The 17,705-nt window shown below is 31.0% G+C and overlaps 1 protein-coding gene across 2 annotated transcripts in view; it reads left to right on the top strand.

Moving 5' to 3' along the window:
• Window positions 1-17,705, top strand: part of Art4 (arginine methyltransferase 4) — a 142,097-nt gene that overhangs the window by 76,568 nt on the left and 47,824 nt on the right. For both annotated transcript variants that reach the window (XM_035351749.2, XM_035351750.2), the window contains exons 11-12: window positions 2,098-2,276; window positions 13,292-13,426. In XM_035351749.2, coding sequence (XP_035207640.1) covers window positions 2,098-2,276; window positions 13,292-13,426 — 314 coding nt within the window. The remainder of the gene's footprint in view (window positions 1-2,097; window positions 2,277-13,291; window positions 13,427-17,705) is intronic.

The following is a 17,705-nucleotide window of genomic DNA, read 5'->3' as shown; positions in this document are numbered from 1 at the left end:
AAATTTCACCTTTGTTTTGCAATATCCGAAAACCTTTAAAATTTGCAGCTATCATCATCAAATTTAGCTATTCTTCACTATGCATCATGAGCTTGGCAACTAACAACAAGTTGTTCCGTTAAATTTTATCTTGCTTCTATCATGCACTGAGACAATTAAGCCTGAATCGTATTAGTTTAGTTATTTATTATATCTATGTCTATTTCTTGCACATGCTTAAGGCTTATCAGAGTTCTGAATAAATAAATTCCCACCATATGCTTAAGCCTTATTGAGAGCAGGCGCTAGATAGCTGACTGCCTGATGCAGTTTCTGTGGGTCCTAAATTCTCTTGACTCGATGCAGCCACGCGATCGGAACTTTTTTTTTTTATTTACAGCCAAAAGTCTTTAATCCGGACGTCCATAATCCAGAATGATCTATAACCCGAGCCTCAAAGCTACAAACTTTCTGCGCATGCGTAAACGAATTGCATGCGCATATGTGTTTTACGCATGTGCATCATACCTTTACGCATACACATATGCGTTTACGAATTCGCATAATACGTTTATGCGTGCACGTTTAATGTATAACAGATAGTATAAGCTAAGCTAAAATTATCTATGTCTGTTAATGTTGCAGATTGCATTGTTCTTTAATCTTCTAATTGGATCCAGCTTTAGAGCAATTTTATAAATGTAAGCTTGAACTTTCGATTATGTCAAAAAGAATTCGGATTCTGGAGCTGCCAAAGGATGTACGAAGCGAAAGCATGTTTCGATGTCCGTCAAACAAAAAGTGGAATTGCTGCAAAAAATGGATAAAGGCATGTCCTTTGTTTCTCTAACCATTCCGAAATCTGTTTATCAATTTCACGCTGCTCTGCGGGGAAGGAGAACGTCGCGGCGCACAATGAATTGGAAGTTGATCTGTCAGCGCTATCCCTATTTTCAGGGCAGATGTTTTTATTTTATTTGTTTTATAATTCCTTACTAAATGTAGTATTTCATCTTGATGTACTTCGTCTTTGATTTGATTTAAATCAAATTCCCCGTCATTATAAATGTCACGAATACACATCAAATAGTTTTCTGGTTACAACTTTCTAATTTCGACTATACGTAATATATGCTTTACGCATGTGCATGTTGAAAGAAATGTTTAATAAAGGAAACAAATAAATATTAAGCTTTTTTTTTTTTTTTTTTTTTTTTTTTTTTTTTGTAAAGACTTTGATGATCTATAATCCGGAATTGCTGAAGTCCCGACGAGTCCGGATTAAAGACTTTTGACTGTATTACTTTAAACCTGTTTTTGTGTGGAGGATAGAGACAGCATAAAAGAAAGCATGATAAAAAATATCTGAAACTTCAGAAATATCTGTAAAACGCATTGTTGGCAACACACTAAAAAAAGCCATAAAGAGGAACCACGTGAAAAAATTCCAACATAGAAAATAAGCCTTACAGTGTAGCTAGAAATTGGCTTCCAAGCAAGACAAAAGTTAATTTATGCAGGGTAACATTTTAATATGTTTTATTTACTTTTACATTAAATATTAATGTATGAAAATTCCCAAATGTGCATGCAAAAAGTTTTCTTCATAGGGAAAAACGCAGAATGGTTCAAAATCACTTTTATTACATGATGAGATAGAGTTGCACTTGTTCAGAGTTGACATTTATTTGCACTTGTTCAGAGTTGAAATTTTATTGATACAGAATAGTCGGTTGATAAATTTTTGCTAGTCGTTTAGTCATTAGTTGTTTATATATGTCGCAGAAATCAGATGTACAACATCGAAGCTCATTCTGTAGTTTTAAAGTTCTTTCAGAATTGGTATCAGTTTGTAATGTGATGATATAATATCTGGTGGGCCATCTGTTGATTTCTTTTTAAATTGCATGTGATTTTGAAACTATCAGCCATCTGTTACATTTTAAATTACTTTTTATTCATATTATTCATATGATAGACTTTTTTTATATATCATATTAAAAAAGTCCCCTTCTTCCCCCCCCCAAAAAAAAAAAGAAGTACATAAAATCAAGTTTGAAGTGTATACAACTGTTCTCCACTCCTTTAATGTTTTTAATTTTATATTTACTTTTTTAGGCAAAGTTATGATGTAGACATTGAGTTAACGATTGATGGGAGCAATATCAGGGCATTTAATACACTAGATCTGAAGAATCCATTTTTCCGTTACTCGGGCCAACCTCCTCAGCCTCCGCCCGGATGTAATGAAACATCTCCAAGTGAGGGTTATTGGCAAACTATCGACACGCAGACAGGTACTGATTTATAGTATTTTTGTAAGATTTATTTTATTTCATAATTTTTATTACCTTTTCTATAATGAAATGGGCTGGTTTTCATTTTGTTGAAGAAGCTGTACTTTGATTGTTTTTCCCAGTGGCATTAATTTTTCAGTTGTCCTACTTGAATGCATGAGTACTTTGCATAAAAAATAAAAAGCAATGACAAAATTCTATGGCAAACTGTAGACTGCATTTACTATTTTGCAGTAATATACTTTTTAATAACATATATTAATACTTTTAATAATATATATTGCCTTTGGCATAGTTTTACATTCCAAAATAAAATGCAGAAACAAAGCCTTGAGATTTTAAAATTATTTATTTGAATTCATTATCAACATATCTGGCAAAATAATTTTTTTTTTTTTTTTTTTTTTTTTTTTTTTTTTTTGCGTACACTGAGCATTCAGAAGAGAGTGGCTTATTAATCCTTGGTTTCTTAGGCATCTGCACGTTTAATCAGAATACTAAATCTTAGTTAATTTTAAGAACAAATTTTGAGTTCTAATAATGCTGTTTGAATAAAACTTTTGAGTTCTATTAATATGTTTTGGAATGACATTTATGAGTAAGAATTATTGGATCCTCGTCATCTGTTTCGAGACGTTGACAATTTGCTGAACTCTACCGACAAATTTGGTGGCACAATTTTAAATGCTGATGAATCCAGAATAATTTTATTTAATTTTAATTAAATTTTAATTCTATTTTTGTTATAATTATACCTTTTTTTAGTATTATGGGATTTTAAAAATGTTAATAGACAAGTCACTTGCATAATGCATTGGTTCGTCACAATGATTGAAATTTTCTTGTAAACTCTAGTAAATCAAGTAAAGATTCAGAATATCTTAATTTCACGAAATTCTTTTGATAGGTGCATGATAAAAGTTAAAACAGCTAAGGAAAAGGTGTTTGTCAGACTTCTCTTGGATAGTGGAAGTATGAAAAGTTTTTGTGCTCGCGAGTTAGCGGACATATTAAACCTCGAAGTCATAAGAAAAGAAAAATTGTCTGTCTACACTTTTGGGAATACCTCACCCATCCAAAATAATTATGATGTAGTTAAATTAACTTTAGAACATAGTTCTTCTGATTCTAAAATAGAAGTTGAATTATTAGTAACTGATCATATATCAGGTACAGATATTCCTCCTCCTAAATAAGAAGAAATTAAGCAAAACAGACAATTAAAAAATTTTATGCTTGCAGATTTTCCCCGATTGTAAAACACCCATTGCCATTCTAATTGGTGCGGATTATTATTACAACATAGTAATGGGACACGTTAAATACTTAAGCAAAAATCTTGTTGCAGCGGAAACTATTTTTGGCTGGTGCCTACATGGACGAAAAGCTGATGATGATGTCTTTTTAGCTTTCAATGTAGTTGTAGGGGAAGATTTGATTTCCTTAAATAACGGTTCATTTTAGACTTCGTTGTTATTGTTTTATCGTTATATTCCATAGAAGTGTTAATATCATAATCTAATTTTGATTCATCTTCAATCAAATTTTGTATTTTTTCATTTAAATCATGTAGTTCCGTTTCTTTACTATTTAACAATTCCAAACAATTTTCTAACTCTTCTTGTTTTTCTTGTTTTAAATACTCATCTACATTTGTATTAATTTGAGTTACAGAAGCACGTATATGTGCTCGATTCTTATTTAGTGTTTTCTGTTCCATTTTAATAAATTATCAAAAGATACTTACTGTGAGACGTCTTTGCTTATAAAGCTAACCCAAAAGGTGAAAAACACAAATTTTTAAATTAATCCGATTATTTTTCGACCATTTGCGACGAAAGTTCTAGATCAAATCGAATCACTCATAATCCAAAAATGAGATGCATGGCCTGGAGGGTTTTACATAAATTTTAATATAGCGTATTTGATAGTTTCAATGATATTGAAGAATGAATTGCAGATAAATGAAATATTTTCAGTTTTCTTTGGGTAAATCTAAAATGTTTTCTCCAAATGATCTTGTATGAATGCTAGAAGTCATTTCAAGAAATGGCAGAACTACAATAATTTTATACAGTGTAACTTATTTTATATGTTATGCATTTGACTGAGAATTAAAGGAATTTTTATTACATATGAAAATTATTAAATTTAAAATTTTTAGATAATCTTTCTGAGGTAGCATTTTAAAAATGATTTTCTAATACATATAATGTATATAAATAATATTTGCTTTGTGATAACTTAATTTATGTAAAAAGAAATACTTCAGATTAAACTTCTGCTCATTCATTAAAAGTTTCTTCCCCATCCATCTTTCTTTCCATTTTAAAAATTTGAATAAGGTTGATTATATGACTTTTTACTCTCCAGATAAGAATGAAGTTCATGTTAAAACTAATAACAGTTTTTGTAGAAGAAATAGTATACTGAGTGCTTAGAATTATTAGTTTTAAAAATATATGCTTTATGCATCAAGCATTATAACAGTGGAAGATTGTTTTATTAACTAATTAAATACCTCTATCTAGCCACTCAGTCTAAACATTATCTTTACTACCCACATAGCACAAAATCATCCTTGGGATATCCCGAAAATGTTGCTCGTGGGTAAGCACACTTCCTCAGGACATATCGGAATGTCCCCCAAACTTCCTAAACACATCCTCCTGAGTGCTTAATGTCAGATCCAAGTAAATCTTCAGGACATCCTAAGTAAATCCCATCGACAGCGTATGGGATGTTATCAAGATCTGAAGTCCTACTTACAACATCCTCAAGACATCTCGTAAACACATCCCGTTATATCCTCAGAACATTCCCCCATTGACACCATGTGGGATGTTATTAGGATTTATGGGATACTAGTAGACCTACTTAATATACCAGTTTCCTCATAAACTCATCCTCCCAAGTGCTTAATTTCACATCCCAGTATATCCTCAGGACATCCTATTAGGTTCCATCGACAGCACATGGAACGATATCAGGATTTGAAATGCTAGTTACTATATCTGTAATATCCCTTTAACCTCCTTAATACACACTCCCTACTGCTTAATGTCTCATCTCAGTATATCCCCAGGAATTTTCCTTACTTTCCAGTGAAAGTGCATGAAGGTGTTGTGATGATCTAAAACCTACTTATTTTCCACAGTCTCAGATCCTCCTCCTGTTGTGACTTTGGAAAAATAAGAATTGTTGACAATTTATACAACTTTTTTTTTTAAATCTGAGTTTCAATTTATTTAATAATTTATAAATATATCTAAAAGTCATCAAGAGACTTAAAATGAATTATCAGTACAAAATATTACAAGATAAAATTTTGCTTTCATTTTTAAAATATTGAAAATCTTTCAGTTATTTTTAAACATTCAAAAAGCCAAAAGTGAATTCTTCAATAGTTAAATTATTCTACAAAATCAGTTTCTAATTTCAGTTAATTTGTATTCAGAATTAAAGAATAAAATCAACCATTTAACAGATTAAAATAAATTTAAAAAATTAACAGTTAAAATAAAAAAATAATAATTAAAATGTTAAAATAATTAACATATTAAATGAATCTATATTTCTTTAATGCATGTAATGAATTTTCAGTCTTTTGGTGAGACTGTTTTGAAATAGTTAAAAGGATGTTTTAATTTTAAAACAAATCAATTCTTAGCCACAGAATAAATAAACGTAAAGATGCTGCAGGCTTATATTTAATATTTAGTTGTAAAAAAATTATGTTGTTGACAGTTCTCTGCATCATTAGAATGGTGTTTCAAGAAACTCTTTTGAAATTCCTTTCTGCTCACACATTAAACATAAAGTCTGAAAGGGCTCAGATTTTTAGCAGTCACCCAAAAGGATTCAAAGTTTAATGTATTTATCAGTGGAGATTATCAATAAAGATGCCCCAGGAGAAATACAGAAACATTTTATAGGATAATGATACCACAAAGCTTTATATATCTTCTGTATACTTGAAAAGTGACGAAATATAACTTAGCCTGTTAATCAGTAACAGATTAGATGTGAAAGATAAATATCTTACATTTTGCAAAAATGGCCAGAGATTTGAGTGAAAAGTGAAACGAATTTACAGTGGACAATATGAAGTTCCATTTTGAGATTAATAGCCCTTTTGGATTAACCCCTTAAGGACCAGCGCCAGGAGAACGAAGCAGTCACGGGACCAGACCCGCTGAAATGGATTGTCACCACCGGCCCGCGCATCTTCAGCAGTTAAGCCTAATTTTTTCACCCAGGTAATTGTACAAAACAAATCGTATAAAATCAGGATTTTTACATTATGACTTCAAGTTGTGTATTTAATGTTTTTGTTTTTTAATGTATTAATATTAAGAATATCAGATTAATAGACATAAACTGGCAAAATACTAAAATCATAATTATACACACAGAAATAAATACTATAAACCTAAAAAAAATTTTACAAATACGAAATAAAAAAAAACAAGAAGGAAATTAAATTCCAATTTAAAAATTCTGCTGTGTGTGAAATAATTCGAAACAAGGATTGATACACAGTCTTATATTGCATATTTCACACTCAAAATACATTGTTTGCATTCACTTTTCCTTGATTTTAGTGCGCACGTGTCTTCTTTTACCTTTATTACCTTTTGTGTCAACGTAAATTGTCTTTAACTGTCTTCCAGTTAGACGGAAAGGTGGAGTGTCCAGTGATTTTGGACAAATTCTTAAGTTTTTAAGTAAAGTCTCTTAGCCATGGTTAACAGAATTAAACTGAATATAACCCCAACACATGTCCCAAAACTGCGTCAAAAGACACTCAGAAATATTTCATCCTCAAACCCTGACATCAGGTTTATATTAGAAAACTTCCTGTTTTTCTAAATCGAAAACAGCATCCACCATGATTGGAAAGTGATCAAGGAAAGACCCCCACTGGCGGGATATCCGTTACTGATCACGTCAATATATACATTATATATAATTACATTATATGTAAAGTAAATACATTATATATAATTACGTTATATGTAAAGTAAATACATTATATAAAAAAATATAATGCCTGTGTCATTACATGTAATGACCATTCAAGGCATTATATTATGACCTATTAAATCGAGTAAGAAAAACAAAAACGCTGGCTCTTTCCTGAGAAATGCGAGCAAGATGCATTACGCATCGAGAAAGCTGATAGTCTTTCCCCTTCTGTAATAATGTTGTAATGCTACTTTTTAATTAACCAAAAAAGCTTATGTTAAGTTTCAAAATTAAAAAAAAAAAAAAAAAGAAAAGGAAAAAAGAAAATCCTAATGAAATAAACAAAAACACCTGTTACCCTTTAATTCACAGGCACACTTATAAAGAGCCGTGATTTCCTGTTTGTTTATTTCAATAAATCTCTCAAAACCAGAAGCACAAAACAGAAATAAAGCCAGTACATGAAGGTCAAATGCTCTATGAATCAATCCATGTGAAAACAATTACTGCTTAGTCCATTTACTGGCTTTTAAAAATTCAAATAAATCATTCCGTTTTAATATCGCATATGGGATACTAGGATGGTAGAAGTGGAATCGTTGTGTCGCGTATATGTGACGCTGGCCCTGAACGGGGTAAAAAAAAAGTTTGAAAATAATTTCATTGATTCATTGGTATTAGTTTATGCAAGTGTGCCGTTTGAAATCAGTACCAAATTAAACTTAGTAAAAGTTTTGCACCTGTTAAAGGTTATTTCATCCAGCACTGTATTACTAATTGTTCAGTTAAAAGCAAAATAAAATATTAATTTCCATTTATATGACAATCATCAATATCAATGCCGTACAATTTTAATTTGCATTTTATGCAATACAGAAAGACTCTAAATGAAGTTCTACTGTATTTACCACGATGCCATTAAGACATTTTATTCTGAAATCAACTCAATTTTATCACTGGTAGACAGTTTTATCAATCAACCGCTGGTAGCATTTTATTCTGAAATCAACTCTATCAGTTATTAAGAATTCTAAGTGTATTCAATTTATTCTTTCTGCTTAATATACACTATGTAAAATTTCCCATACATTAGTTAATTTTTCTTGTTTTGAGATGAGCTGTATTTAACCCTCAATACCTGCAACATTGTATAGTTCATTTTTTATTTGGTCTCAAAATAGAAATCAAAATATATGATTTTGCTATCTTAATCTGTAACTGTATATAAGAAATGCAGTGCATTATAGTTGACAAATCTTGAAAATATTTACACCTTATTTATAAAATATATCATATATAACATTTTGATTTTCATATGTATTAATTTTTTAAAACGTGTTGAACTTTTTGGAGCAGCAGCTCTTGGTAACTTTTAGGCGAGCTTACTACAATTTTTATATTTTTCAGTTTCTGATATAGTTCAGTTTGAGAATTTTCTGCATATACCAATTTTTTAAAATGTCTAAAAAAATTTTGTATTTTCAGGGAAAATTTAAGTATTTTTTTACCTTTAGTATATGAGTATCGCGTGCAATGAACTGGAAATTGATCTGTCGGCACTATCCTTATCTTCAGGGCAGATGTTTTTATTTTATTTGGCTTATATTTCCTTACTAAATGTAGTATTTCATCTCGATGTACTCCGTCTTTGATATGATTTAAATCAAGTTCCTTGTCATTATAAATATCATGAATACACATCAAATAGTTTTCTGGTTGCTATTTTCTAATTTCGACTATGCGTAATGTATGCTTTACGCATGCGCACGTTGAACGAAATGTTTAATAAAATAAACAAATGAATATTAAGCTCTCTCTTTTTTTTTTTTTTTTTTTTCTAAATTTTGATATCCTTTAGATCATAATTGCTCTTTATTTCATAAATTACGGTTTCATATTTTTAATTTTATAATTTCTGCATGCCATCTTACCAGATTTAAATTGATGATCTATAATCCGGAATCGCCGAAGTCTCAACAAGTCCGGATTAAAGACTTTTGACTGCATTGGTTAAGTGAAATTTCACAGCATAAAAATTTTTTTTTTTGTCCAAAGAGGTACTTGAATGTCATATTTTTGTTGGTATCACTTTTAAAATTAAAGGATGTTGCCACTACATGTTATTGTCACGTACATACCTGCCAACTTGTACGAATTTTTCGTAATTTTTACGAAAATGCGTTTGTCTTTACGATTTTACAATCGTACTCCATGGAATGAAGAAAATGGAAATTAATATTTTATTTTTTGCCAATTGCATCGTGTTTACCGCCAACTACCAACTACTTCGAATCCAGTAACCTGCGGTTTCTCCCAACTCGCCGCTAAACCAGCCAATCCAATGCGCTGAACTTGTGGAATTACTCAGCTCGGATTCAGCGAGCGTGGATTGTCGCATTCTGGTTTTTTTTTTTTTTTTTTTTTTTTTTTTTTGCACGTGCTACAAATTTTCTTAATACGTCGTTGTTAAGAAATGAGTTAAAAAAAAAACCGTATTCTCAATATTTTCAGCTGCCTACAAAGCCGAATTTCTAACAATTAAAGAATCCTTCAAAGGAAATAACTGCATTTTGCAACGTGTGCGTGTGTGACTTCATAATAAGTCACGGTGGAAGAAGCGATATTGTGAAGCATGTTAAGTCTAAAGCATGAAGTTAATGCTTCGGCTTTGACAACGTCAAAGAAAATGGATGATTTTTTTTTTTTTTTTTTTTTTTTTTTTTTTTTTTAAAAATTCGGATGCCGATGTCATTTTGGCAGAGTGTTTGTTTACTGCATTCCTCATCAAACACAATGTGCCGCTAAGCGCTGCGCCGGTCAACTTTCCAGACGGATGTTTCCCGACTCCAAGATTGCTCAGAAATATCAAACCAGGGAACTTGTAAATTCTTTGAAAGATCATGAGAAAAAAGAATTTTTTCAGTGTGTCAGAAAGTACTTTTCCTCAGCCTGTGATTACATTGTAAGGAAGTTTCCTTTGCAAAATGAAGTTCTTTTAAATGCTGAAGTGGCAAATTTGAAACAAATTGAAAATTCATCTTTTGAAAAGATTCATTTTTTTATTGATAAATTTCCATTTTTGTTAACAATTAAAGAAAATGAATGCCATAATGATGCTTTAGATGAACTACAGAACCAATTTTCTGCTGCACAGTTTGAAGACTTTGCCAGTTCTGGAGAAGATAGACTTCATGTCCTCGTTGGTACCTTAAAAAGAATAAAAAGAGCTGATGGAACACCAAAATATGATAGACTAGCTAGAGTTTTATGTGCTATTCTCGTAATTCCACACAGTAATGCTGAGTGCGAGAGAGTCTTCAGTGTTGTGAAGAAAAACAAAACTATGTTTCGTTTTTCAATTTCACCAAAAACTCTAGAAAACATTTTAATTGCTAAATGTTATGAGGAAACTGATTGTTTCCAAAGAATTTTTGGTTGATCTTTGGATTATGGTAACTTGGCGATTTTTTGGCGAAAATTTGGCGACCAACTCTGCTACAGCAACCCTCTATTTTTTTTTTTTTCCCGCCGCCGTAAAGACATGTTTCTTTTCTTTTTATTTACTGAACACTTTTTCCAACAATCTACTAGCCAAATTACACTTGTACTAGAAATTTTATCTAACAAAACTGCTTAATCATGACAAATATTCACTGCAAAATTGGGAAAAAGTGCACAATCGCAAACTCCTTGCGCGTTTTTCACAATAACACATACACATAAACCATGTACACGTCGACTTATTTTTACTTAAAAAAACATCCCAGAATTGCGCACACTCTTCACACTATATCCATGTACACTGCTTTTTTCTCATAAATTAGAAAACTTTCACGAAAATTCATGACAATATTCTGAATCTTTAAACCCGGTAAAAAGAACATATATGAAATTACCTGATAACGAAAAAGTATATACCCTTTCCAAATATGAACATTTCCACGTATAAAATAAATAAAATATCCAAAAACTTTTACCTCTAAATTATCTATTATATTATAAACATCACCAACGAATTCATACCGTAAACATTATAAATACTTAGTGTCAAATATTTAAATTATTTCCATGCACGTTTACTTCAACTTAAACGTATACCAAATTTCTACAAACATAAAATTCACAAAATAACTTTCATTTAATTAAAATATCACTAAACCATGTACACGTCAACTTATTTTTACTTAAAAAAACATCCCAGAATTGCACAAAAATGGCATTACGCACACTCTTCACTATATCCATGTACACTGCTTTTTTCTCATAAATTAGAAAAATTTCACGAAAATGTGTGAAAATACTCAACGTATACTACTCAAACGTATTCCAAAATACTACAAATATATAACTCACAAATTCACGTTCATTAAATTAAAAAACACGACTTAAAATATAAATAAGCACATACATTAAATTAATAAAAATTAGATTACAATCCTAATTACTTTAAACTTAATCGTCGCTAATAACAATTTTCCAATAATACCACATTAATTTACTCCTTACATTTAAAATAATGCATAAAAATAATATTACCTAATCTTCTTCAGAATTTTCATTACGTGGCTGCAGTACTACTGCTAATTTCTAAATCCTAAATCCAGTAGTCAACTGAAAGTCTATTCACCAACTAATAAGAAATTAATAAAATTTCACCTATACTCAAACTACTTTCAGCAAACCACGTACCCTTCCTTACACTCTGTTTCACAAAATGTCCATTTTCACCATATTTCTTGCACCGCCATTTAAACTTAACTGTAATATCCTTCCTTTCACACAATCTCAACTTATTATTATTATCAGATAAACGCATTAAAAATTTAAAATTCACTTTACATAGCGCCATGCAATCCGAAAATTAATCAACACTTATTTCACATAACACACAATGAAGCTTAATACAAAATAATTTTTCCAAATTAACCCCCTTTTCCGATTAAAGAACTGTAATTCATCCATTAATGTCACGTTTCACACAACACAGAATAAAGCTAAATACGAAATTTCCAGATTTCCCCTTTTTTCCGATTAAACAACTGTAATTCGTCCATTAATGTCACATGACATATATCATGATCTCTCATTTCCCTCACACAAAATAATGCGTAATCGGAACTGAGTGCTTCTCACATTATTACCAAAGTCCTAGGTAGTAACCTTTATCGCCTCCAAAATGTCGTCAAACTACCAGTTACCATATTCCAAAGATCAGCCGAATTTTTGGCTAAAGCCAAAAAATGCTCTTTAAATTCATTGCAATAATTTTTTTGTGTAACATTAAGTTCTTGTAAATTTTGTAGTTGCTACTTAATTGAGATTTACTAATGTAAGTACAATTTTCTTTTTTCTATTCGTATAAATAGTTTTTTTTTTTTTTTTTTTAATATCAAAGCATGATATTAATTCTTCGTGTTCTTCTGAATTTTGGAGAAATCTTCTGAATTTTTATCTTTAGAGGTTGGCAGGTATGCACGTATTATTTTTAAAGAAATAATATAACGAATGTAAAAAAAGTATGGCAAGTCTTAACACTCTGTTGGAAATTCTAAGGATAGGCTGTTTTTAAATATTTTGTAATTTAGCTGTTGAATTTTATGTGTCATAAATTCAAAGAAAGTGATGTTTGATAAATAAATAGTTAAAAAGTTAAAATACAAGAAGTTAATGATGAAAAGGAAAAAAAAAAAAAAAAAAATGATGTAAGTCATACTAAGAAAACATAGCATTGATATTGTGAACTGGAAGAAGACTGTAAAGAAATAAATGACTGTATTGAGAATTCTAAATATAGTTTGCTTTTAAAAAATTTGTGAAATAAAATTGATAAGGCAAAGAAAGCGTTAAGAGGTGTAAGTGGTAAACAGGAGTGAGCAGATTGGTAAACTGCAAGCTCAGTGGTAGCAGGGGGGGACCTTAATAAATCCATTGGTGCAATGTTAAAATTTGAATCTTTTTAGATTTTGTTTCTATCTAATTTTGCATTGGATTATATTGATTGGAAAATTTTTGTTTTATGCAAAAATCTGAATTATTCCCAATTCCAGCCAATAATGCCAATTTAGTTGTTAATGGTATAACTCTGATGAATGGTGACACTGTAATGGATGCTCATCCTGTGCAACATCATCTGTCCCACAGTCCCATTGGTTCTCACCAGACTAGCACAATTATTCCATTGGGTAAGAAATTTTATACTATATAGAAATACTAATTAAACATATTGTTACAGATTTTGTACATATGTAAATTTTTGTGTAATTGTAGTATCTTTTGTATAATGTAACATGTAAATTCTGAAAAGAGCGAAGGTCTGCTCGAAAAATAAGATTATGAGGGCTAGTCTATTTAAGTGAGATATTGCCAAGCTGGCATTGGTTCTGGCAACTAATTTTTGTCACCAAATTTGGCAAGAAATCGCCAGAAATCACCTAACTTGCCGACCATATGATGACTTTTTAGTCCGCCCCCTGTATAATTGTAATTGAATATCTGCAATCAATCTTTATGTATAACCGTAACTGTCCTTTATATATAACTTTCTATTCTCGAAATGCCTTCCAGAATTTCGAGAAATGGAAAATTGGTGTCTGGGGGAAAACTAAAAAATGTTTGACATCTCTGTACGAGTTATTTCTGTTTTCAGTGTGTTGATTATCATGCTGTGGTAAAAGCAGAAAATAATAAACAATGATTCACTAGGTTGGCACTTGTGCCAAAGTGAAATTAATCGGGATTCTCTACATGTTTTATTGTGAAAAATTAAGCCCAGTTTGAGCATCAGTTTTCATTTTTTATTTTTAATTCTTCAGCTGACTTCAGATGCCATGCAGGGCCTGTGCTAGATATTTTGAGACCCGGTGCAGTCTCTGTGAGTGCGAAATTCTGCTGAAGTGCCTCCATAAATTCTAAAAATTTTGCCACCCCTTAATTTTGTTGCTTCTTTAAATTCTAAAAATTTTGTGTCCTCTAAATTCTGCTGCTTGATGTGGCTGCACCCTCACACCACATGAGCTTGACTGAATAACAAGTCAGTTATTCTCAGTTCAAACAGCACAAAATCTAATTTCTTGACCTTTACAAAATCTATTTTTTGCATACAGAAAGAAGAAATTTCTGTTAAATTTTTCTTTATGAAATACACTATTGTTCACTTTGGAGAGCAAAGTTAGCTTAAGTATGTAATTATCGCTAAGCATAATGCCAACATGAAAGGTTACGATACTCTTTGGTTCTCATTAAAAATATTGAAGGGGAAAAAAAAAAAAAAGTTTGATATTTCTGCGCGAGTTTATTTCTCAATTTTCAGTGTGTTGATAACCATGCCGTGATAAAAGCAGAAAATAATAAATGATGATTCACCAAAATAGTGTTTCGGCTGTAGTGAAATTAAGTATTGGGACTCTCCACAGGTTTCATTATGAAAACATATAAAGTGCAAAATTGCGAAACATAAATAAATAAATAAATCTGAAAAGTGTTGCTAGTGATTCGGAGGATTATTCTTGACGTTGGGCATCTGGATTTTGGCCTTTGTACTGCACCAAACTTAAGATTTCAGACAGAAAATAAAAATAAATGTGAATTTTTTTCTTTTTGATTTTATTATTGTTGTTAATGCATGTAAGCTTTTTTTTTAATTTTGTAAATAAAATTTATTTTATTAAAAAAAAAAAAATCTGACCTATCAACTGTTTCCAGGTCATGCATTTGGCTCTCATGAAATTTGAGTTGGTTCAAATGTAGGAAAAGTGTGTGATTGGTTTTACTTAATACAAATAATGATGATAATAGCTTATCCGTTAATTTTCATTTCCGTAAAGCAGTCTTTTTTAAACCTTTGAAATGAACATTCATGCCTTATGAACCATCTAAAAAATAATTAAATATCATTCATAAAGTTCTCTTTTGTGAACCCTTTATCTTTTCTTCTGTGAGCATTTATCAAAATACTAACAAAGAGTATATTTTTCTAATAGTTGGTTTAATCGAAAAGTTGCTGATCTTGTTATTTTCTCAAATTTGTCTAAAAAAGAGGTTAGCACGTATACAATAAACAAGCAAATAACCAGTATCATATATAAGGCATATAAGCAGAACGAAAAGAGATAATATTCGCTATACAGTAGCTGCTGCTTAACGTGGTCATGATTCTATGGCTATTTTGATAACATTAATCCCTTTTCTTAATGTGATCATGTGTCGATGGCTATTTTGATAACATTAATCCATTAAGGACCAGCGGCGGGAGAAAGGAAGTGCAGTCACGGTACTGCACCCGCTGAAATGGTTTGTCGGCACCGGCCCGTGCATTTTCAGCAGTTAAGCCTAATTTTACAAAAAAAAAAAAAAAAAAATCTTATAAAATCAGCATATTGATATTAAGACTTCAATTTTTGAAGTTGCGTATTTAATGTACCTGTTTTTAATGTGTATTAATACAAAGAATATCACATTAATAGAAATAAATTAAACAGGCAAAATATTAAAATCATTACTATGCACACAGAAATAAGTACTATAACCATGAAAAAAATTACAAATTAATTTAAAAAAAACTAAACAAGAATTACCTGTAAGTAATTAAATTCCAATTTCAGAATTCTGCTGTGTGTGAAATAATTCAAAGCATACTTCGCACTCAAAATACGTTGTTTGCTTTCGCTTTTCCTTGGTTTTAGCGCACACAGTGCATCTTCTCTTACTTTTATTACCTTTTTTGTCAACGTAAATTTTCAGAAACTGTCTTCCAGTTAGTTAGACAGAAAGGTGGAGCTTCCGGTGATTTTGGACAAATTTTTAAGTTAAGGTCTCTTAGCCATGGCTAACGGAATGAAACTGAATATAACCCCAACACATGTCCTGAAACTTCTTCAAAAGACACTCAGAAATATTTCATCCTCAAACCCTGTGTGACATCAGGTTTATATTAGAAAACTTCCTGTTTTCCTAAATCGAAAACAGCATCCAAGATGACCGGAAAGTGATCAAGGAAAGACCCCTACTGGCAAGATATTTGTTACTGATATCGTCAATATATATATTATATGTAATTACATTATATGTAAAGTAAATACATTATATACCAAAATATAATGCCTGTGTTGTTATATATAATGACCTATTAAATCGAGTAAGAAAAGCAAAAACGTTGGCTCTTTCCTGAGAAATGTGAGCAATACACATTATGTGTCGAGAAAGCTGATAGTCTTTCTCCTTGACATAATGTTGTATTGTTACTTTTTAACACGCTGAATGCCAAGCATATTTCTTAGGCAATCCCGTTCAGGCCACGCTCTCTTAAAAGCGCTGGTATTGCAAGGGCCAGCAATTCTTATTGCAGTAGAAGATAGTTTACGTTTGGAACGTGATTCCTATAGGTATTCATTCAACACGTTACGCGCAAAGTCTGTTTTGTAAATAGTTACATTGTATAGAAAGATATTACGAAGCAGAAAATTAGCATTACTGAAGTCTGGAAAGAATTAGCACTATCCCTTACAAGTTGTGAAAAAGAAAATATTCCATTGAACAGAAATGCAAGAATATCTAAAAAATGACAGCATAAACTCCAAAGAAAACCAGGAAAAGCCTCTGAAGTATGGAAATATTGTAAATTAAGTTATGAATAAAATGCAACTGAAGCTTGCAAAGTAATGGCCAGAAAAAAGACTAAGACAGTTGTCACAATTTGTAATAGCTGTAATGGAGAACCGTTTTTATGCTTACTGTGTTTCATTGAAATTCATTAGTCCTGTAATGAATCAAAATTAAGTAAATTTTAAATAATTTTTCTGTAATTCCATAAAACAGGGTAAATTGTATAGTTATATAGGGTTCGTAGCGGTCCTTATAAGTGCTTATAAGTCCTTATATTTGAAAATAAAATATAAATAGGTGCTTACTTTTCTTTAAAGCCCTCATTTTTTTGCTTTTAGAGCTTTTTTCTTTTTTTTTAAATAAACGCGTAATTTTTTTCATTACCAAAGCCGAAATCCTAATATGGAATGTCAGATGGTGAATCATACTCCCGGAAATAGCTTTTCCCCCTTTCTCTGCATTAACATAACCTTTGGTGCGCACAAAGAGTACAGACAGGTGCTCGTCGTTCTATTGGTCAAAGAATTGCGAAAGCAGTAGAAAATTTCGGTACATTCGGCATTCTTTTCCTCTCACCCAAATACTATACACGTTTAAATTTCTATCCAGATCTTAATAATTTGCATTCTCGTTCCGCTTGGTCAGTTCATATTTGTGTTTATTATGATCATTATGCTTATATTATGAGCATATGTATGAATGTTTATAATAACATAGTTGCAGTAAATGCTGAAGTATAGTAAACTTCCAAAAATGGTTGTGTTCCAAAATGGTTGTAGCTCCATTTACTGGCTTTTAAAAATTCAAATAAATCGTTTCGTTTCAATGTTGCATATACACGACGCTGGGCTGGTAAGAATA

This window comes from Stegodyphus dumicola, chromosome 9 (genome assembly GCF_044657685.1).
Source record: "Stegodyphus dumicola isolate Sdum_Otavi_A_Nest chromosome 9, ASM4465768v1".
In the NCBI taxonomy this organism is placed as follows: domain Eukaryota; kingdom Metazoa; phylum Arthropoda; class Arachnida; order Araneae; family Eresidae; genus Stegodyphus; species Stegodyphus dumicola.
The sequence above is the reverse complement of the archived record's forward strand: the minus strand, read 5'-3'. Positions and strand labels throughout refer to the sequence as shown.